The sequence below is a fragment of the Dendrobium catenatum genome, unplaced genomic scaffold (genome assembly GCF_001605985.2).
Source record: "Dendrobium catenatum unplaced genomic scaffold, ASM160598v2 fragScaff_scaffold_133, whole genome shotgun sequence".
Taxonomy (NCBI): Eukaryota; Viridiplantae; Streptophyta; class Magnoliopsida; order Asparagales; family Orchidaceae; genus Dendrobium; species Dendrobium catenatum.
The window spans coordinates 1,561,191-1,582,814 of record NW_021318595.1 but is presented as its reverse complement, the minus strand read 5'-3'; the positions used below and the strand labels follow the sequence as shown (position 1 = coordinate 1,582,814).

Here is a 21,624-nt window from a genome sequence, read left to right as displayed (position 1 = left end):
TATGTCTGAGTTATCGAAAATAATTGCCGCCTCTAGAGAAAGTCGGTTAGGAAAAAAAGAAAAAGAGTGAAACCAATGCAAATGTTTTAAATTAACTTTTATTATATAGTACTAAACTAATACTAATGTTCTGCCATATATTTCCACTACAACACATTCCCCCACTCCTAGTCATGTGATTACATCCAGTGTTTGCATGTTGTTTTAAGTGGATTTGCTGCAGTAATGCATTTAAATAAATGGTTGATTGGTTTTTTGCCATAAGTCATAATAGGTACAACTAATGAAATATGACATTAAAATGCCTATAACATAGCTGAATATAGAAATATTTTATTAAGCTCATAGTTTAAATATGGATATGCTGTTAGTTTGAGGAAATTCATGTGTACATTTGACAAAACTTTGGGTATTATAAAATGGTTACACCTAAAATAATAAAATAGTTTAAGGAGATGCCAATGACCCCTATCTTACAAGAGAAAATTAATAAGTCGTACTCTTTTAAGAAAGAATGTTCAAGCAAAATTTTTTGACATGCACTCAGGATTGGTCTGTAGCTGCCAGAGTCTCGCCAACCAAAATAGGCCAGCAAGATTAATGGCTCGAACTACTATTCATACCACCGGGTCATTAGTTCGATGTTTGTTTTGTATTCAAAGATTGGGTGGAGAGGAGCTACCGGAGTGGCGAACTAACACTGTCGGACAGTGTATTAATTAACCCCAAGCAGGAGAAGGCCAATGTTATTTCTTCCAACTTATGCCAGGAAAATATAGGAAAAGAACCCAACATGACGAAGGAGGTTGGGAAACTTACATATCTAAGAAAATCAAGCAAATGATTGTCTTACAAGCTATCGAGGGCATTCGTCAAAAGAGTGCTTTGGAATTGGAAGTGAATCGAATACTCCTCCGTCATTTAAGGACTCAGATAAAGAATTATGTTTTATGGACGACAAAATAAGAGTAAGCCAACTCTTAAAAATGAATGCTCTAACTCGAAAGCAGTTCGGATTCTGAAGAAGCCGAAGAAATGTCAAACACGGAAAACGCCCACGCTGAAGAAGGTTCGTCTGAAGAGGTGACACACATTCAGATGAGAAGGAGAAAACAAATTCTTCCTCCACCTCAGAATAAGACAAAGGAATAGGATAATAATATCTAGCTCAACCAAGCAGCTATGCCACAAGATCCACCAAAGACTAAGAATACCAGTGTAAATGTGGATTATAATATATTGTCCCCTCTCCGCAAGCTTTCTGAACTACTAAGTATATATGATGCCCTGATCATGTCCAAGGACCTTAGGGAAACACTCATCAAGGCTTTGCAAAATCCTGAACAGTATGTGGCGTTATTTATCGAGCAAAGCATGAAAGAATCTTTGTATATGCAAATACTGCTACAGTCACTTTCTGCGATAATGATCTGCTCATGGGAACTGCAGATCTTAATCAACCACTCTATGTTACGGCTGAAAGTAGCAATGTGGAAATTAACAGAATTTTGATCGGTTCTTCTATTAATTTAATGAGTTTCAAGACACTCAAAGGATTGGCCTTGGACGTTAAATAGCTAACTAAATACATAGTATTCCTACAAGTGTTCAACAAACAAGGGCAAAGAACCTTAGGATCCATTGCCTTACCTCTAAGCTTTGAAGAGCTAATATAGAGGCAATATTCAACATAATTTTTTCCAATACATTTTGCAAGACACTTCTCGGAGGACCATGGCTCCACAAGTATGGTATAGTGTCGTTAACACTTCATCAATGTATGAAACACAATCGAGATAATGACAAGCATCACATTGATGGTGATGAACAACCATTGTTGGTACACAAAGTTAAAATCTACGATGACACCAAGTACTTTATAGTGCAAAAGCTAAAATGCAGTGATCTTCCGAGAATTCAGGCCGTTGCGCTGGGTAAAGGAAAGCCGAAAGATAAAGGCAAGAATAAATTAAAGAAAATTTGCTCAATGCCTCATCTCGGTAGCAATACTAAAGAGGATGATGATATCTCCACAACTTTTAAACTCCTAATCATAGGGAAAAGAAACAGAGAACTATTAGTCATCCCTTTTGAGTATAAAGATAATCATGCAAATAAGGTTTAGTGTTTGAGCAAATCAAGCATAGAGGAAGAAGAATAATTTCTTTATGAGTCCAAGAGTACTACAGATTTTCAAGGGAAGGGGACCCAAGGCCCAGTTCCATATCTAAGAAATTGCAATAAAATTTTTTTAAAAGAATAAATTAGTAAATGTTGTTAAGGAAATTGAATCTAAAATTTAATATTTTGAAAATGATTATATTAAATATTTAATTGATAAATAGAAGATATATAGAGCGACAGAGAGCATAAATTCAATTGAGATTTTTATCTATAAATTAAGTTATTATTAATTTAATTGTTTATAGAAAATAAGAGTATTAACTTAAGAGAGATGTTACATAATAATTGTTTTAGAGCAAGGAGAATATCTTTTATCCTTTATTTAATTCTTTTATAAATAAATTAATTATAAGAGTTATTTAAGTATGTTTAATATATAGCTAGTTAGGGAAAGATATTTATATTAAAGATTTTATATTTATGATATAATACATTTGATTTAATTGACAATATTTAAAATATTAGAAGTAAAGAATATTTGTAATGTAATCTTATATCCACTCGTAATATCTAAAATACCCTTTATATTTAACTTTGGACTTAAATTTAACTATTATTTTAGACTTTGAGACTAATTTGGCTCAATTTTTAATAGTTGAGGGACGAAATTAGGGCAATTCATGAGACTAAATAGGACATTTATAAAAAATCGGGGGACTATTTTGATCTTTTACTGGGATAAATAAATTTACATAAATATACAAAAAATCTACTTCACTCTCAGCTTTAAGGAAATCTCAGCCTTTCAAATTAAGCTTACTATGGAGGTGAAATTCAAATAGGATTTAAGTTGACAAAGGAGCTAATGTCATATAAATTATTTTCAGATGGATGGTCTAACATGAAGAGCAGGAGCTTGATTAACATCCTTGTCAACAATCCCTACGGCACGGTGTTCTTACGATCAGTTGATGCTTCAGAGGAGGTGAAAAATGCTACATTCATCTTCAATTTACTTGATGGGGTCATTGATGAGATTGGGGAGCAATTGGTTGTCCAGGTAGTGACTGATAATGCCAGTGCATACAAAGCAGCTGGTCAGATGTTGATGGAGAAGAGGACACACCTATATTGGACACCCTGCGCAGCACATTGTATCGATCTCATTTTGGAGGATCTTGGTGACTTACCTCAGCACAAGAGTGATTGCATTTTATATGTTTTTGGAACTTTGGAAGTTTTATTGAACTAATATTTTGTGATTTTGTACTTTGGGACATGATTTTATTGCATCTACTTTCTTATTTTCCACTTTATATTCATATATCATTTAGATATTTTTATTGTAAGGTACAATATTGCTATTATTTTCATGCTAAAACCCTTAATTTTTCATTTACGCAATTCTGTGTCCGTGAGGCTTACGCCTCAGACCACCTCGAGGCTTACGTCTCGCCTCACGGACGAAAACCGCCTCGAGGATTATTTACGCAATTTTAAACCTTGACCTGAAGCCATCTCTTCATTTGGGCTCAAAACAGCAAATGTCTTCACTGTTTATGTTCAGATAACAGATGAAAGCCCATCCCCATTGTATTCCATATAAAATCTAGTTCTCTTGTGCAGACTTTTCCTTCTGATTCCATAAGCCTTCTGCATACCCGATTCAGATCAATTGGTGTGCGACCTCAATGTCTAGAGGGTAGTCCAGTGGTAGAGGGGACGTTAGATAAAATGGAAACAGAAGAAAAATAAAGAAAATAATTAAATCCTAATTGTGTTTTTATGTCTGTCCTTGTTTACAATCATATGAAATGTATGTAGACTTGTCTATCAAAAAAAGATAAAGCAATATCCTTATTCCTCGATGGGGCAACTAATGCATTCATGTTTTTAGTTTATTTTTATTTTAATGTATTTTGAACAATGTTAGTTGTGTTTTTTATGTTTTTTAAGCTATCCTATGATGGTTGGGCATCCAATGATCATGGTAGGAAAGTGCTTGGGCATGGCAAGCCTTGGGTTTGCTTGCTTTTGGGTCCATTGTGTCCTTGGGCTGATTGCTGTTATCGGTTTGGAGCTATTTGCTGCTCTCTGGTTGGGTCTTGGCTGCTTGATGATGAGCTTAAAAATCTGGATTCCACTTGGTTTTAGCTCATAAATCTTTGAGCTGAAGTTTAGCTCAATGATTGGGAGAATAAATGCACTTCCTAGCTCATTAAATCAAAAAGGTATGCTATTATTTCAAGCTCAGTATTGTGGAGTGGACTTGTGTCTCTTCCCTTCCCTTTATCTTTTCGGTTTCTGTTGGCTGTTGCTGTTCCCGTGGCCCTCCCTCTCGGTTTTCCCCTCCTAGCTGTTTTTCCCCTGAAATGGTGCTTTGTTTCCTGTGCTGGCTCTTCGGGTCCCTTGCTGGCTGTGCTTCCCGTGGCTGTTGGTGGGGTTTTCCATGGTTTGCTTCCCTGTTTTCTGTGCAAAAATTCTGCTGGATGTTATGAGTCTTTTGGTCTTTCATTTCCACAATTCTAATTGGATTTGGTTGAAGGTGCTATGGCTATTTATCTTCCTTCTTTTGCCTATAAAATAGAGTTGTTTTGGGATGGAAAAGGTTGTTGAAATGCTGAGTAAAAACTCTACAAAAACCTTAGGGTTTCTCCTTGGAAAAGCTTGAGAGGTTGTTCCACTCCCCCTTTCCTCCTCTCTAATTCGTCTTGGCTTCTAATATCTTCTTCTCTACGCAAGTTCCACTCCACCTGTATCCTTCTTCTTGAGCTTTGGAAGTTGTTTGTTGGCTGAAATTTGGAGACATTTGCCAGAGGAGTTTGGTTGGACGTTGGACTCTTTTGCTGTGGTGGACTCTCGGTTTGCAAGCCTAAGCACAATTTTATTATATGTTCCTACTCTCGTTGCATGTGAGGAAACCGCTAAACGGTTATAATGAGGATAGCGTTTTTATGATTTTTTTTTTTCGTTTGATTTGGCTTTTATTTTTTTGAACGTTTGTTTGGTTGTTTGCAAGCTATAATTGAATCGAGTTTGGTTTATACTTTGTCCTGGTGTTCTCCAACTTGTCTCTTCTCTAGTTTGCTTGCATCAGGCTTGGTATCAGAGCGAGTTAGGATATCCTTGGTTTTTGTGTTTCTTTTTTTCTTTTAAGTTCTAAAATGGCTAATAATCCGGGGAATGGCAAAATGTAATGCAACAATTAGTGGATTTGCAAAATGAAATGGCTAATACCCTTGCTAATCTTAATGTTAATCAACAACATGTTCAAACATCTGAAAGCAAAGAAGTCTGTAGGAATCAAAAATAGGCGATAACAAAATTGAGATTTTGGGATTAAAATTGATGTTCACAACTTTGAGGGTAAATTGCAACCTGATCTATTTCTCGAATGGCTTGAGAAAATGGATCAATTTTTCGATTGGAAGGAAATTTTTGAAAACAGAAAGGTGAAATTTGCGAGTTTAAAATTAAATGGTCATGCTCTTACGTGGTGGAAAAATTTATAAAACAATAGACTTAGGCGTGGGAAAGAAAAGATACAAAACTGGGAACTGATGAAAGAAAAAATGAGGGGAAAATTTATACCGTTTGATCACACACGAACTCTATTTCATGAATTCAATAATTTGCGACAAGGAACTCAAACTGTGGAAGAATACACTGAACTGTTTTACAAACTTCAATCAAGAAATGATTTAGATGAATCTGAAGAGAAAATTGTTTCAAGATATATTAACGGTCTTAAGTGGACAATTCATGATCAATTGAACTTGCATTATGTAATAAAAGTTGACGAGGCATATCGAATGGCATTAAAACTTGAAAAATAACATCAAATAGAAAGAGGTCATAACAAGATAACGGAAACTTATAAGCGGCGACCAATTGGCGAGGTTAAGATTCAATCTCAAACTTCTGTGGGAACATCGGGTACTAAAGCTAAATCTTTTGAAAATCAAAATGCGAATAAAGGAAAGGGAATTATGAGATTTAAACCATCTGAACAACCCAGATTAATTGGACCATGCTACAAATGTGGGCTTTATGGTCATCTTTCTGCAGCCTGTAGAAAAAACAACCCACCAAAAACTAATTTCATTGAAAATGATGAAGTAGAGGAAGAGAAAGAAAATAATTCTGAAACTTAAAATGACATTGAATTAGAATAAATAGATGTTGTGGGAGATGAAGGAGAAGAACTTTTAGTAATCCGACAAGTCTTAATAACAAAAACTGACAACGGGGACAGGTGGCTTAGAAGAAATATTTTCAAAATAACTTGTACAGTTGAAGGGAGAATCTGCACTCTTATGATATATATTGGAAGTTCAGGAATTTTGTATCACAACTGATGGTTGATAAGTTGAAATTAAAGTCCAAACCACTTGCCAAATCTTATAAAATCTCTTGGTTTAAGGAGGGAGGTGAGGTTCCTATCACAAAGCAATGTGTTGTCAATTTAACAATTGGGGAGGGGGTCTTTTAAAGATCATGTTACTTGTGATGTTGTACCTCTTAAAGTTTGTCACATTCTGTTGGGTCGACCTTGGCAATTTGATAACAAAACTATTCACAACGAGGAAAAGAACGCTTACTCTGTGATTCAAAATAATAAGGAATTCATTCTCTATCCTCAAAAACATGTGCCTGATTCGCCTGCTAAAAATAACAAAGTTGCTGATGTTTTAAGCAGGAGATCTCATTTGTTGGTAACTGTTTACCCAACTATTACTTCTTTTGATTTTTTGAAAGATATCTATACAAAAGACCCTAATTTAAAGAACATTTGGGATTCTTGTCTTGCTTCTGGAACTGATCCTACTGTTCAGTTTGTTATTCATCAAGGGTTTTTGTTTAAGGGATCTAGACTTTGCATAATAAAATATTCTTTAAGAGAACAACTTGTGCATGAACTTCATAGTGGGGGATTGAGTGGACATTTTGGGCAAGAAAAACTGTTGCTTTAGTAGAGGAAAAATATTTCTGGCCTCATATAAGAAAACAAATTGCTAAGCTGGTGACACAATGCAAAATTTTTTATGCTTTTAAAGGAACTTTTTAAAATACTGGTTTGTATACTCCTCTTCTAATTCCAAATAAACCTTGGGAGGATATCTCTATGAATTTTGTTTTGGGATTGCCTGTTACTTTTAGAAAGTTTGATTCTATTTTTATGGTGGTAGATCGCTTTAGCAAATTGACACATTTTATTCCTTGCAAGAAAACTTCTGATGCCTCATATATTGTTGATTTGTTCTTTAAAGAAATTGTTCGTCTTCATGGTGTTTCTCGCACTTTTACTTCTGATAAAGATACTAGATTTTTGAGTCATTTTTGGAGAACACTTTGGGCTAAATTAGGAACTACTCTTCAATTTAGCAGTACATATCATCCACAAACCGACGGACAAGATGAAGTTGTGAATCGAAGTTTGGGAAACTTATTAAGATGCATGGCATGTGAGAAACCATCCCAATGGGATTTGATATTGCCCCAAGCTTAATTTGCTTACAATAATTCTATTAATCGCTCCACAGGTAAAACTCCATTTGAAATCATTTATGGTCAGCCTATACCTCACATTTTAGATATAAATTATTTGTCTTTTCCAAATAAAATTAGTGTTGAAACTTCTGAAACCTTTGACCATATCAAAACTGTCCAACAGCAAGTTCTTGAAAACTCCGAATAGCTAATGTTAAATACAAAACTGATGCTTATAAACATCGTAGAAAAGTTTATTTCAAAGAAGGAGATTTGGTTATGGCTTACTTTCGTCGCCAACGATTTCCTGTTAGTACTTTTGGGAAATTAAGCAGGAAGAAATTTGGTCATTTTCGTGTTCTAAAAAAATTTGGCTCAAATGCTTATCTATTGGATCTTCCTTCTACTGTTAGCACTTCTCATGTGTTTAATGTTTCTGACCTTTCTTTATATGATGGAAATTCTGAAGATCATGTGGAAATTGAAACATTACCACTCTCCACATCTGTTTTGAGTTATGATGAATAGGTCGAAGATGTTATTGATGTCAAGACTACTAAAACTCGGCATGGTGAACACATGAGGTTCTTGGCAAAATGGAAAAATCATCCTTTGACATATTGTACTTGAATGGATGCAAAAGAGCTTCAAAAGCGTCATCCGGAGCTTTATAAAAGAGTTGTGGAAGCTTTCTCATCAGGAGATGAGATTTTCCCACCATGGGGGAATTGATGCATTCATGTTTTTAGTTTATTTTTGTTTTAATGTATTTTGAATAATATTAGTTGTGTTTAATATTTTTTAAGCTATCCTATGATGGTTGGACATCCAATGATCATGGTAGAAAAGTGCTTGGGCATGACAAGCCTTTGGTTTGCTTGCTTTTGGGTCCATTGTGTCCTTGGGCTGCTTGTTGTTATCGGTTTGGAGCTATTTTCTGCTCTCGGGTTGGGCCTTGGCTGCTTGGTGATGAGTTTAAAAATCTGGATTCCACTGGTGTTAGCTCATAAATGTTTGAGCTGAAGTTTAGCTCAATGATTGGGGGAGTAAATGCACTTTCTAGCTCATTAAATCAAAAAGGTATGCTATTATTTCAAGCTCATTATTGTGGAGTGGACTTGTGTCTGTTCCCTTCCCTTTGTCTTTTCGGTTTCTGTTGGCTGTTGCTGTTTCCGTGGTCCTCCCTCTCGGTTTTTCCCTCCTGGCTGTTTTTCCCATGAAATACTGATCTGTTTCCTGTGCTGGCTGTCCCTTGCTGGCTGGGCTTCCCGTGGCTGCTGGTGGGATTTTTCGTGGTTTGCTTCCCTGTTTCTGTATAGAAATTCTGTTAGCTGTTATGAGTCTTTTGGCCTTTCATTTCCCCAATTCTAAATGGATTTGGTTGGAGGTACTATGGCTGTTTATCTTCCTTCTTTTGCCTATAAAATAGAGTTATTTTGGGATGGAAAAGGTTGTTGAAAAGCTGAGTAAAAACTCTACAAAAACCTAAGGGTTTATCCTTGGAAAAGCTTGAGAGCTTGTTCCACTCCCCCTTTCCTCTCTAATTCGTCTTGGCTTCTAATCTCTTCTTCTCTACTCCACTCCACCTGTATCCTTCTTCTTGAGCTTTGAAAGTTGTTTGTTGGCTGAAATTTTGAGACATTTGCCGGAGGAGTTTGGTTGGACGTTGGACTCTTTTGCAGTGGTGGACCCTCGGTTTGCAAGCCTAAACACAATTTTATTATATGTTCCTACTCTCGTTGCATGTGAGGAAACCACTAGACGGTTATACTGAGGATAGCGTTTTTATGATTTTATTTTGTTTCGTTTGATTTGGCTTATGTTTCTTCGAACATTTGTTTGATTTTTTGCAAGCTTTAATTGAATTGAGTTTGGTTTATACTTTGTCCTGGTGTTCTCCAACTTGTCTCTTCTCTAGTTTGCTTGCATCAGCAACCTATGGGGATGTTTTTTTATAGAATTCTCTTGATTGTTTATTACAAAAGCTGATGTCTTTTGATGCTACAAGGCAGATCTCGTTCAATCTCGGATCCCACAATCATACAAATGCTTTTTGAAATCTCTAAAGCCCTTCATGACAGCATTGATATATTAAATGAAGATTATCAGCAAATGTCGCAACTCATCTGTTATTTTGTTCGAATGGTATGTCAAGTTTCTCCATGTACTTAGAAAAAAAAAATCTCTTGTTTGTAGTTCTGAGTGACAACTAATAATATGGCCCTTTCAGGTTGGTTTTGGAGATGATAGGGAACGGCATTTGACTTTCTTAGCTACATGTCGTGCAGCTTTCAGTAACTTTGATATTGTTATGGTTAGTGAATCACATGCTTGAATCTTGGTTTCATTTTATATTTACTTGATTCCGTTGCAACAGCCTCGCAAATTTCATGTTAATCATGTGATGAAACCTGTGGAATAGATCCGTTTATGTATGATTTTAAACAATCAGCTGATGTTTTGGTTGTTGTGCTGTGAATTGCCATTCAAACATTTTGATCATTGATCCTCAACTCTTATGCATTTTTTCAAATACTACTTTAAGCTACAATCTTGTTGCTAAAATGTACACATGGTTAGCAAAAATGAGAATTTTCCAGCCTTTTATTTTGTGGTAAATGCACATTTAATCTTGCTCTAAGCATGCGACTTGCTCTGCAGTAGTAGGAATTTCTAAATGTCCACAATATTACCAAACTGTAATTTAAGGGATAATGAAAGCTTGAGGTAGAACTAATTTTTTTCGTATTTCCATTTATATTCTGATTCTTACCAATATCTTTGCACATGAAGATATTTTAAATCCCCTAAGGACGCTGATAGTTGAAATGATTTAAACACAAATTTGTCTAATTGACAGTGGATCTTGTATTTGTATATTGTCATCATGAATGAATATTGATTGAGTTTTTTTTTTTATTATTATTTTTGACCTAATTTTTTCTTCAACATTCTCGTTTACAGGACACTCTTGTTCTTTTGAGTAATAATCTTGCAAGTGGAGCAATTAAGGGGACAAGCAAGCTTTCAAACTTTGTCAAAGCTTGTGTTGCTTTTAGTGAAGCCACAATTCCATCCATTCCTAACCAAATAAGATGTATGAAATTGTTTATTGCAACGGCAGAGGTATATTATTCCCATGATTTGTATTTCCAAAACTTTTTTTTTTGCTGATAAATTCATGGACTGTCGTTATTTCTTTTTATATTTTTAGGTTGCATTATTTGCTGGCCTTTTTTCTCATACTAAAGGACTTCTTAATTCAGCCATTGATTGTTTGCTATGTTTAGACTTGCCAGGTTAGAGACTGCCCTTACACATGCTATAAATAGTTTTAAAATTTTTGCCATATCATAACGCTTCTTTTGAATTAGGTAATGCCTAGTGTTTATAATGTGCGAAGCACATACGATAAACAAGTTTTCTGTTTTTTCTTGAATGCACAAGGTGCAGGCGATGTGGCAATTTTTCTTAACAAACTATTCATGACATGTATAGCCTATATATATTACGTGCATGCAATAATCATTTATTAGCCATATATAAACTACATCAAGTACTGATTTTCAACAATTATAATGACGCATTCATTTATAGTAATTTTTCGACCATTTAAAAGGCAAAAAACAAAAAGAATAGAATGTATAAAGAATGAAGTGATGAAAAGATTTTCTTAAAATGAAAAAATATAAATATGTGATTGAGAGAAACTAAAGATCAAGAGGCAAAGATTGTGTGAACTGAGACTGTGAAGATGAGGTGCTAAGAAACATGCGTAGAATTGACTGGGAAGCATTTTCAAGAAGAAGCTTTGTGTCCGAGAAGCTTTTAGTGTCAGCAACAAGAACCAATAAGAAATATATATAAAAATTAATAGGGGAGTTGATATAAAAAGGATAATCACCAATAAGTGACGAGCTCCCGTGAAGAGAACATAGAATGATATTACAATAACTTTATAATAACGAGAATCAACCAGGACAATTGAAAGTTTGTGTTCTAGTTATTCTAACAGATGGTGAACCAAACTATAAAATATGTACTTGGTTTTCATTTTGAGCCTAGAGCCAAGCATACAATGCTATGATGTGATGCATGTGGTTTGCTACAATTTTGCATTTCATGAGAAAATGATACATAGGACTAGTGTGTCACTTCACTTTGGACCTAATGTGCATTTTTTATAAAAATCGTAAACCATCACTCGATACTTATCAAATGTCTTCTTGTGGTATGGAATATTTTCTCGATGTGATCCTCCTATTCAAAATTTTATGTTATATGGCAAGAATTCAATTAAGTTTTGCATTGTATTCTTATATGTAATTGTGATTTAAAATCACATATATCTTAACCTTAATTGATTGAAATACAACAACAACAGCAACAAGCCTTAATTTATCTCACTAACCTTAATTGATTGAAATGTTAACAAAAAATATCACGCATCTTGATGTAACAACACCGCCCTTGCTCTTGCTCCGTTTTCCTTGATGTTTGGCAATAATTCTTTATGCAATTGTGTTTACTTTTTGCTTGCAACCATTGAGTGCAATTTAAGCTTTGTCGAGTTACTTGATCTCAAATATTGCCTTGAGACTTTTCATGAGTGATTTGTTAGGCCAGTTCCTCGTGAACCGGCCCCAGCTCCTGAACTGGCCCACTCAAGGCCGATTGTAGGCTCCGAAAATTCGGCCCCAGCCTGCACTTGCTACTATTTGCTTTTCTTTGGCGAGGGAGTTTTAACGGAATTAAGTTCCGGGGTAAATTTTAGGAAGGCAGATGGGTTTGTAGATAAGACACTACCCAGAGATTTCGCCCTCATTTTGCGAGGACTTTATGTTCTGAGTTCTAGTTTCCTATAGGCGCAAGCCCCTATAGTTAATTACCCCTCCCGATCACGAGAGAGAACTTTCGATTAAGGCAAGTCATCAATCAAATACATAGAGATACGTGTTATCTGGCATACAGTAGCAGCATTGGGCTTAGGATTTGGACATTTTAGAAATGATTGAGAATTTGAAGATTTGATATTTAAGATTAGAAAATTCACCATCTTGCACTTAAAGCGGATGGTGGGGGAATGGATGATGGACCCGATCATGATCCCATGGTTCCGTTGTCCCGGGCTATCGTGGTCCCTGGTCTACTTAGTCAGAGGAGGTAGTCGACCCAACCTGACAGAAGGATCCTTGTCAACAGCCATGGGTTGTTTTGTTCAAGGGGATCTTGTAGACCTTGGGTAAATATTTGTCTAAGGGGACAAATTTGAATCCACCTTAGTTAACAGAGGGCTTTGTGCCCTATCGATCATATCCTATTGATTCATATCTCAAGGATTTGTTGCCACTAAGGAGCGTACTGGCTCTGGCCATAATTGGTATTTTGTGGTGCCATTTGGCGGCAAAACCACCCAATTCAGAGGGCCCCGGGTTATAACCATTTATCCTCCAGTGCCATTTGGCGGCAAAACGCCGGTTAGAGAACACGTACCACATCCTTAACGGCACGAGATTTTTTGAGAATGAATCCTAGTGATATTTTCGACTAGGCATTAGCTCTATGCGAGCTGAAGTTATATTCAAATTTGTTCACCTCGGCAAACTGTTGCGGAAGGTGGATGGGTTTTTGCTTTAAGTGATTGGATAGTTTAATTTCAATTTTAAAAATTTTGGATTTTAAATTTTTGGATTTTTTAGTAGTAGAGTGGCATTTGAAAAAATTTGTGAAATAACCCCTTCGGTTGAGATATACATTCAACGCGGCCATCATCGGGGTGCTTGGGGTCATTTTCATTTGTTGATTAAGCCTTGTCGACCCTATCAACTTACTGATAGGGGATCGGGTTTTGGCTTTGTGCCTTTATTAGTGAATTATCATAATTATAGGTCTTGAATGCCTAATATGATTGTATTAAAACAAATATACCGATCGTCGCAACCGTATATTGGTTTAATGGTTTGAACCCTGTCAACTTCTATTGATTCGTATAAAAGGATCGGGTTCGAACTTGAATTCACTTATCGACCCGTGCAACATCCCTAGACGCCACGTGTATACTTATGACACACTCGCCGAGGCCCATGCGAGTGTTTGGGGGCATTTAATAATTATTTTTTGAACCTTGTCGACTCTTATTTACCCACTTAGGAGGATTGGGTTCAAATTTATTGACCCGCACAACATCCGTAGACGTCGTATGTGTTTCCACAACATGCTTGCCGGGGCCCATGCGGGCTCTTGATCGTATTTTCCCCTTTAATGTACCTATGTGTATACAAATTACGGTGCATGTGCAGGGTACTTCGAAATATTTTAGTTGTGCATGTATTTTTCATTTGAATGCACACAACATCTCATTTGAGAGCTTATATACGCCTTCTGTTCGCTAATACGAATGTTATGGATTCGGTGGCGGTATTATCTGGATGTCATGAGGCAGCTCATCATCTTGATGTTAACTCCTATTTTTCTCATTCACCGGCGATGTCTTTCTTGAAATTTGTGACCACTTGCTTAAGAAGAATCTCTTTCAGGATCTTTTGTGTAGTAGACTTATTATTTCCGGTGTCTGTGGATACTAGGACTGTTTTCTTCTTAAGTATAGGACTAAGAAGAGACTTTTGAACACCATGAAGTTTAGTTCTAATTTGTTCAAACATCTCTTCCGTTCTGCCAGGAGGTGTCCTTTTTTGTACATTGAATTGTCTTCTTACTTGACATACTTTGCAGCATCTCAATCATCGCTGTTATAGGCGACATCTGCACTTGTGTCCACAGTGGTTCGTTGCACTTACGATATATCCATTGTTGTTATCTACAAGTGACTCGTGTGTATTTACGGGGACCCGCTGTATTCAATACGACTTTTTGGAAGTGTTCTTCGGAGAGTCATTGTTTCTGCATTATATCCACCTTTCACCAATCTCAGGTGGTTTGGTGATCGTGCTTATTTATAAGGACGAATCATATTTGGTATGATCTTTTGAAAATGTTCGTAGGAGAGTCATTTGCATCAAAACTATATCTACCTTTCACCAATCTCAGGTGGTTTGGCATACTTGCTTGCAAGGACGGATCTTCAACTATCAATTGACAATATTGCCATCTCAATCTGCAGGTACTTGTAGGGATTGTCGTAGGGGTCTATTACATCCGCATCATGCCAACCTTTGTTGTTCACAATTTATTTGCAACGATGGGTCCACTATTGATCTCCAGTGTCACCTTCTTCAATCAACAGGCGTTGTTGCTTGTGTTGGAGATTCCAATATTGCATATAGGACACACATATGCATTCTGCAACTTTTTGTTGTTCTTGTAGGTACTACGCACCTAATCTTGTAGAGACTGTTGTAAGAGTCCACTACATTCTTTATTTGCATGCATTGAGGTCTCGTAGTGTGCCTTAGTCACATTTGTTTACAAAGATCGATGTATTTCATCTGACATTGAGTCACTATTGGCCATACAAATGTTCTTGTAGTTCGAGTTCCTTTGTAAATGATTCAAGCTTTGAGTTCTTTGTATATGTTTGAGTTCAATTGCGAGTTTCAGTCCAGTTCATACTTGGATTCCTTATGGTCTTTTTGATTTCAGACTCTATTCAAGTTCAAGTCTTTGATTCAGTTCAACATCATTTGTCCAAACTTGATTTGAGTTAAAATGTCCAGGATCATTTTCTTTTTCAAGTCATTCATTTTTTTATATATTTGAGTTTGAATTCATTTAGATTTGAGTTTATTGTATCAAAGTCCACAAGTCTGAGTCTATTGTTGTTCTTTTGAGTCCAAGTTCTTGTTCTTTTTTTAGTTCAAATCAGGCACGAGTACAGTCACATTTTCACCCGAAATTTCGGCAGCCTCCCGGCGTCTCCCCCATTTAGGGGAAAACTACAGAAAAATGGGCCTCCCGCCATGCTAGAGAAAAACGTGTACGGTAAGTGCCCTCGTACGAGGACACCGCGACCGTGAAATCTTTGTCCCCACCACGCCAGAGAAAGGCATGTATGGGTCTTCAGTACCTGTTACAAGAGAAAAATAGTCGTTTCCCCGCATGTACAGAGCCGCGTACGGGTACTTAAAAGTTGTTCCGGCCACGCTAAGAATTTCGTGCACCAGGCCTGCCCGCCTTGTCGTAGGTGTCGCATGGGTTCCCTTCCCACCATGCTAGAGAAAAGCGTGTATGAGCAGTTTGCGGGCTCGACACAAACGCCAAGAACAAAATTTTTGGGCCAAGGGATCGCTCACCTACCTCGTCGTATGTGTCGTGTCGGGTTCCCTCCCCACCACGCTAGAGAAAAGTGTGTATGAGCAGTTTGCCGGCTCGACACGCATGCCGAGGTAAGAGAGGAATTTTCTTTTATTATTTTATTTAATTAATTAATTGTAATTAATTAAATTAATTATAATTTAAAAATAATTAATCATAATTACAATAATTAATTATAATTGATAATAATTAATTTAAATTAAAATTAAAAAATTAATTTAGTGATAATAATTAATTGAATTAGTTATAACTATAATTTAGTGAAACAAATTATAGTTAATTATTAATGATAATAATTAATCATAATAATTAAAAAAACTTAATTATAATTATATTTAATTAAAACTAATTAAATAATTATTAAATATAATTAAAATATTTAATTATAATAATATATTAATTATAATTAACTATTATTTAATAATAATTAATTACACATTAAATAATATTAATAATAATAATAATAAAACAAAAATCCTCCTCCCCCTCCTGTTTAGGATTTAGGGGATTTGGCCGTGGAAGCGCATGAGGGGGAGAAAGTTATCTCCACAACCAGGGAGCTCCCATTGTTGATTGCGATCAAAATGTTGTTACTCCCGATCCGACGAGAAGGGGGCGTCGTCCAGAGAGCAAAGTCGAACAACAATGAAAGGCCGGAGAAGCGCTCGGGAGGGAGAAGATTACCTTCACGCGAGCGAGCTCCTGTTGTGTTCGATCAAAGTGTCGTAACTTCCGATCCAGCGGGGGGAAAGTCGTCGGACGAGCGAAGTCGAATTGCAACGAAGGAGCCGGAGAGGGTTTCGGGAGGAAGAAAGTTCCCTTCACAGCGAGCGGGCGACTATCGTTGCTTCCGACCTAGATGTCGGAACTTCCAATTTGCAAGAAGGGAAAGTCGTCGAACTAGTGAAGTCGAACAACGACGAAGGAGGAGAAGGATCGAGAGAGATCGGAGAGATTGAGAAGAGGAGAGAGAGCCAGAGGCCTCTTCTCTTCGTCTACTTAACGCGCGAAGTCGTGCGACGTGGGAAGAGCGTCGCGAACTTGTCCGCAACGTGCGACATGGGAGGAGCAGAGAGCAGGTACGCACGACCTTTTTTATTTTTTTTATTAAGTCGGTCAACACCGGTTTATGTTTATAGGAGGCGGGCTAGTACCGCCTCCTCTCTCCTTGCCACCCATGATAGTCGCCCCCACTATTCAAATTGAATCTAAAGGGGGAAAGGAGTGGGCGGCTAGCACTTTGGGAGGGAGTTTTGATTTAGAAAGTTTATGTAATAAATAGAACGATGTGTTTTAGGGTTAGGGCATGCTTTGATTTCTTTTCTCTTGTAGTTCCTTGGCGTCTTGGGCTATAGATTTCTTGTCTAGAGATTGGGAGAGAACATTTCTCCTCTCGAATTGAGGATCGCTTGTATCTTGCTTTTTGTTTGTTTGGCTTTGATTCCCTTATTGAAATCCATCGTTTTGGTGCTGATTTCACCTAGATTTTTGCATTATTCTCGCTGTTTTCACCAATTAGTGATATGTTTGCTTGCGAACTCAAATATTTCTTTTAGGGTTACTTGCAAACTCGATTATCTCCTATCAAATTGGTATCAGAGCATTGTCTTGGGACCATTGGAAGCTGAAATTTTGAAATTTCAACGGTGAAATTTTATCTAGAAGAAAATCTTCTCATAAATCTTGGTGAGAATTCTGGCCGGGAAGAATGTTGAAGTTTTGGAATGAGAGATTGGGCAATTAAAATCAGATTTGGAGGCAAAATTTTTCGATTTTCAAAATCAGATTTCTTCCAATAATGAAAGGATGGAAGGGAAGTTCGTTGTGATGGAAGAGATGTTGAAGAAATTACTAGAAGTGAAAATATAATTCAAAATGAAATCAAAATATCCCAATAATAAGACAACATGAAATATGGTTCAACTTAAAATTCTATCTTTCCCAAATCTCAGTATTCTTTTCATTAAAATATAATTTCAATTTCTAAAAATAAATAGCAATGACATATCACATAAGAACTCATAAGTCATCAACACTATCATCACTAAGGGGTTCTTCATTTGAATCATCATTATGATGAACTGCTCTCTCCCCTTCCTCCTCTCTTATAGAGCCCAATGTCGGACATTTACTTCAAGATTTATGTAAGTTTTAATATATATAGCGTGAGGCGTAAGCCCTCACGCTTGTGAGGCGAGGTGGGCCTCAAGGCCCGGCAGGCCTCAACCAAGTTGAGGCACAAGCCTCATAAAAAAAACTCGAGGCTTAAGCATCGAGGTGTTTTTTACTAGAATTGTGCAAAGGCGAGCCTCATATTGCACAATTTTAAACCATGATGACGAGGAAGATGAAGAGGGAGGTGGAAGAGGGTTAGAGATGGAGGAAGAGAAGTTGCATCTGGATGCAGCAGAAGTCTCCCTAAACTTAGTACACATAATATATAAAAAAATGAATGACTTGAATCACATTATGAAGTCTCACTCAGAATCACATTATGAAGGTGAAGCAAGAGATAGCAGATAGGGAGGAGGTAGTGTTGATAGATAGGGGGGCAACTCACAATTTCATCTTCACCTAGATTGTTGATCTACTGGGGGTAAAATTAGTAGATACATGAGGCTATGGGGTGATGATGGGCACCAAAAAGGTAGAAATGGGTAGAGCAGTTTATAGAGAAGTGGTGTTGACCATTCAAGGGATACAGGTGAGGAAGGATTTTCTTCCCTTTGAGTTGAGGAGTATGGATGTCGTCCTAGGGATGAAATGGATGCAAATCTTGGGGGAGACCAAGGTGAATTGGAGAGCACTGAGGATGGAACTGGTGGTGTGGGGGGGGGGAGAGGAGAATGGTGATCCAAGACGATGAAGGGCAGTTTATGATTTAAAGTTTGGTTATCATTAGATCCGAATGAGGGAGGTAGATATCTCAAAGACAGCTTTTAAAACATCATAAAATTATATTTAGCTTTAATATTTACTTCCTTTGAAGTCTATACTGAATATCAATATTATTATTTTAAAAATTTGACAAAACTTTCATTAGCATGTTCAATGGAGCCCAGATAACTCTGATATTATCATAATTGAACAACATAGAGGTCCATTTTGCCTCTTTAAAGGTCCTTTTTATTCCACCTGTTATGCAGTATCATGTCTCTGGGTCCCTTTTACATCACTTACAATGCAGTGTCGTACAAGGGAATCCTTTTTGCCCCAATTTCAATTATAAGTTGTACATCATTTTATACCCAATTTTTTTAATTTTTTTAATATTCAGTATATTTCACATCATAGAAATTCATACTTGACTTTCCATGTACAAAATTCTATAAGAATCTATCTCTTGATACTTATTTATCAGGATGTGTTGGCAACATGAAATTTAATTAGCTCTTTTCAATTTATATCAACTAGAAAAATATTAAAATAATCATCATAAATCATATTTCAAATATTAATGATACATATATGCAAGTGGTCGATCATATATAAGAACTTGGAAGCACATACATTTTTATTATTGGAATTTTCATAATGCATTTAGTACTTCAAATAAATCAAATGATATAATATATTTATCTAGAAGTATTAATTCTTACATTTGTAAATTAGAATATTCACAACTTACCTTCCTAACGAGATGTTTCCTCCAATCTTCTATTTTTTAGTCTTCTATGCTTGTATACCTACAATCACCTCTCTAATTCTATGATTTCTACAATTTATAATTCAATTAAATTATATACAATAAATTCTAACATAACAATTTACCTCTTAACCTTCCTTCTGCATATAATCAATGATACCTATGACACAATAAGATACAACATATTTAAAAACTTTCACTACGAATTGGAAATCCATATGACAACTATACATATACCAAAATTGCTTACCTTGATTTCCTCATTTTTAAATTTTCTTCTTCCTTTTTGTATTTTCCTTGACCGAATAAAGATTCCATGCTTAAGACAAAAACTCAATATTAACCAAATTCTACTAATAAGCAAAAAAAAAAAAAAAAACTTCTGTAATTTACTCAATTTCAACCTTCTTTCTCTCCCACTGTCGTTACTCTACATCACCCTAACCCCACTATCAAACTCTCAGAGCACTGTCGAATTGCTCTACAGTAATTCCAGGCAGAAATCCATAGCCGATCTCTGCTACATGAATCTGCACTATCGAATTCTTCTATAGTCTCGTGGGATCCATAGCCGAACTTCCTTTTTTCTGCACTGTTGCACTGTGCTGAACACTCTATAGGCTGCTTGCATGAATTCCGAACAAAGATAAGGATAGAGGAGTGGACCCCGTACTCTAACTGCTCTCTCCTCAATATCCCAAAGAAAGCATCTATTCAAAATATTAATTTCCATTTAATATTTTACTTAGAATTTCTTCTAATATTTAGTAAAAAGTACTTAACCGTTAAGTATTAAATTATTTTACTATGCATTATAATAAAAAAGTATTAATTAAACTTATTTAAATTTTAAAAGAAATAATTACCTGTATTTCTGGTTATTACACATTAATTATCTAATAACCCTTAGTTACCAATTGACTATCATGAATCATGATAACACATGCCTAACTCAAACTTAATACTTTGTATATTTCTGTAATTTGAAGGGATGATATCACTTCTCTGACTTTGGAAGTTAGGTTTCGATCTTGAATATGTTGTTTTTTTTTTAACATTGTTGGTTTGCGTGAAAAGGTTAGAGTAACTCCTATGGAAGATAAGATTAGAGTGTGTTGCCTTCCGATTACCTGGTTAGAAGTAGATGTATTAGATTTGACTTATGTTAAAAAAGCTAGAGGTATACCTAAAAAGACTTGGTTAGAAAATATTAGAAATAAACTTTATTTGATTTAAAAAATTTGACTTTTAACAGGACATAATGGTGAAAAATGATTCATGTAACCAAACTCATATAGTGGGATAAAGACTTGATGCTGTTGTGTATAAAAGATAGTGATGATAAGATTTGTAGTTCTTAGTTAATAGTTATTCTAACTGCTTAGAGAAATTAAGTAACTTTTAACCCGTTTTAATGTGAAGCTGACACATATTCATAGGGAAGGCTATGCATATGCATTTCTAGCTAATCATGGTTCTAATAATGAATTTCTTATTGATTTTTCTTATAACTATCTGTTGTCTTATATTAAATAACACTTTAGATTAGATAAGTTTGGTTTTCCTTATGTTAGAGCTTACTTCCTATTTTTGTTGGTCTTAGTTTTGGTTTGCTTATTGTAGTGCTTCTAATCAAGTGTTGGATTTTGGTCCTAGGTGGTAAATGTTCATTTGTGCTTTCATTTTTTTTTCTTGAAGGTTTGTGATGGTTTTTTGGGCAATGATTATAGTTTCATGAATTATGGCCTTTATCTCATTTACTGCTCTTCTTATTCTTCTCCTATCTTGGCTGGGAGAGGTAGTTATAAATTTCTAAGTGTTGCCTTGATTCAGAAATCTAATTATCTATCCTGGCTATGTCATTGGTTATTTAAACTTTATATGGTGTGGACTCATATTATTTGGAAAGGTTTCTCTCAGCATTTGATTAGTAATAAGTTTACTTCAACTTTTTGTTATGATTTAGGTAATGTTTCCCTGTCTGGATGGTACCGTAGTAATTAAAGAATCATTTGTAGCCTTTAGTGGTGTGTGACAACGTTTAAAATTGCGCAACAAAAGGCGCGCCTTGAGGCGCGCCTCAGCGCATTTTC

The 21,624-nt window shown here is 35.9% G+C and overlaps 1 protein-coding gene across 5 annotated transcripts in view; it reads left to right on the top strand.

Moving 5' to 3' along the window:
• The window catches only part of LOC110116547 (UPF0505 protein C16orf62 homolog), a 98,606-nt gene that overhangs the window by 63,889 nt on the left and 13,093 nt on the right, over nt 1-21,624 (top strand). For all 5 annotated transcript variants that reach the window (XM_028699430.1, XM_028699434.1, XM_028699436.1 and 2 more), the window contains 4 exons: nt 9,627-9,759; nt 9,845-9,928; nt 10,579-10,740; nt 10,829-10,913. In XM_028699430.1, coding sequence (XP_028555263.1) covers nt 9,627-9,759; nt 9,845-9,928; nt 10,579-10,740; nt 10,829-10,913 — 464 coding nt within the window. The remainder of the gene's footprint in view (nt 1-9,626; nt 9,760-9,844; nt 9,929-10,578; nt 10,741-10,828; nt 10,914-21,624) is intronic.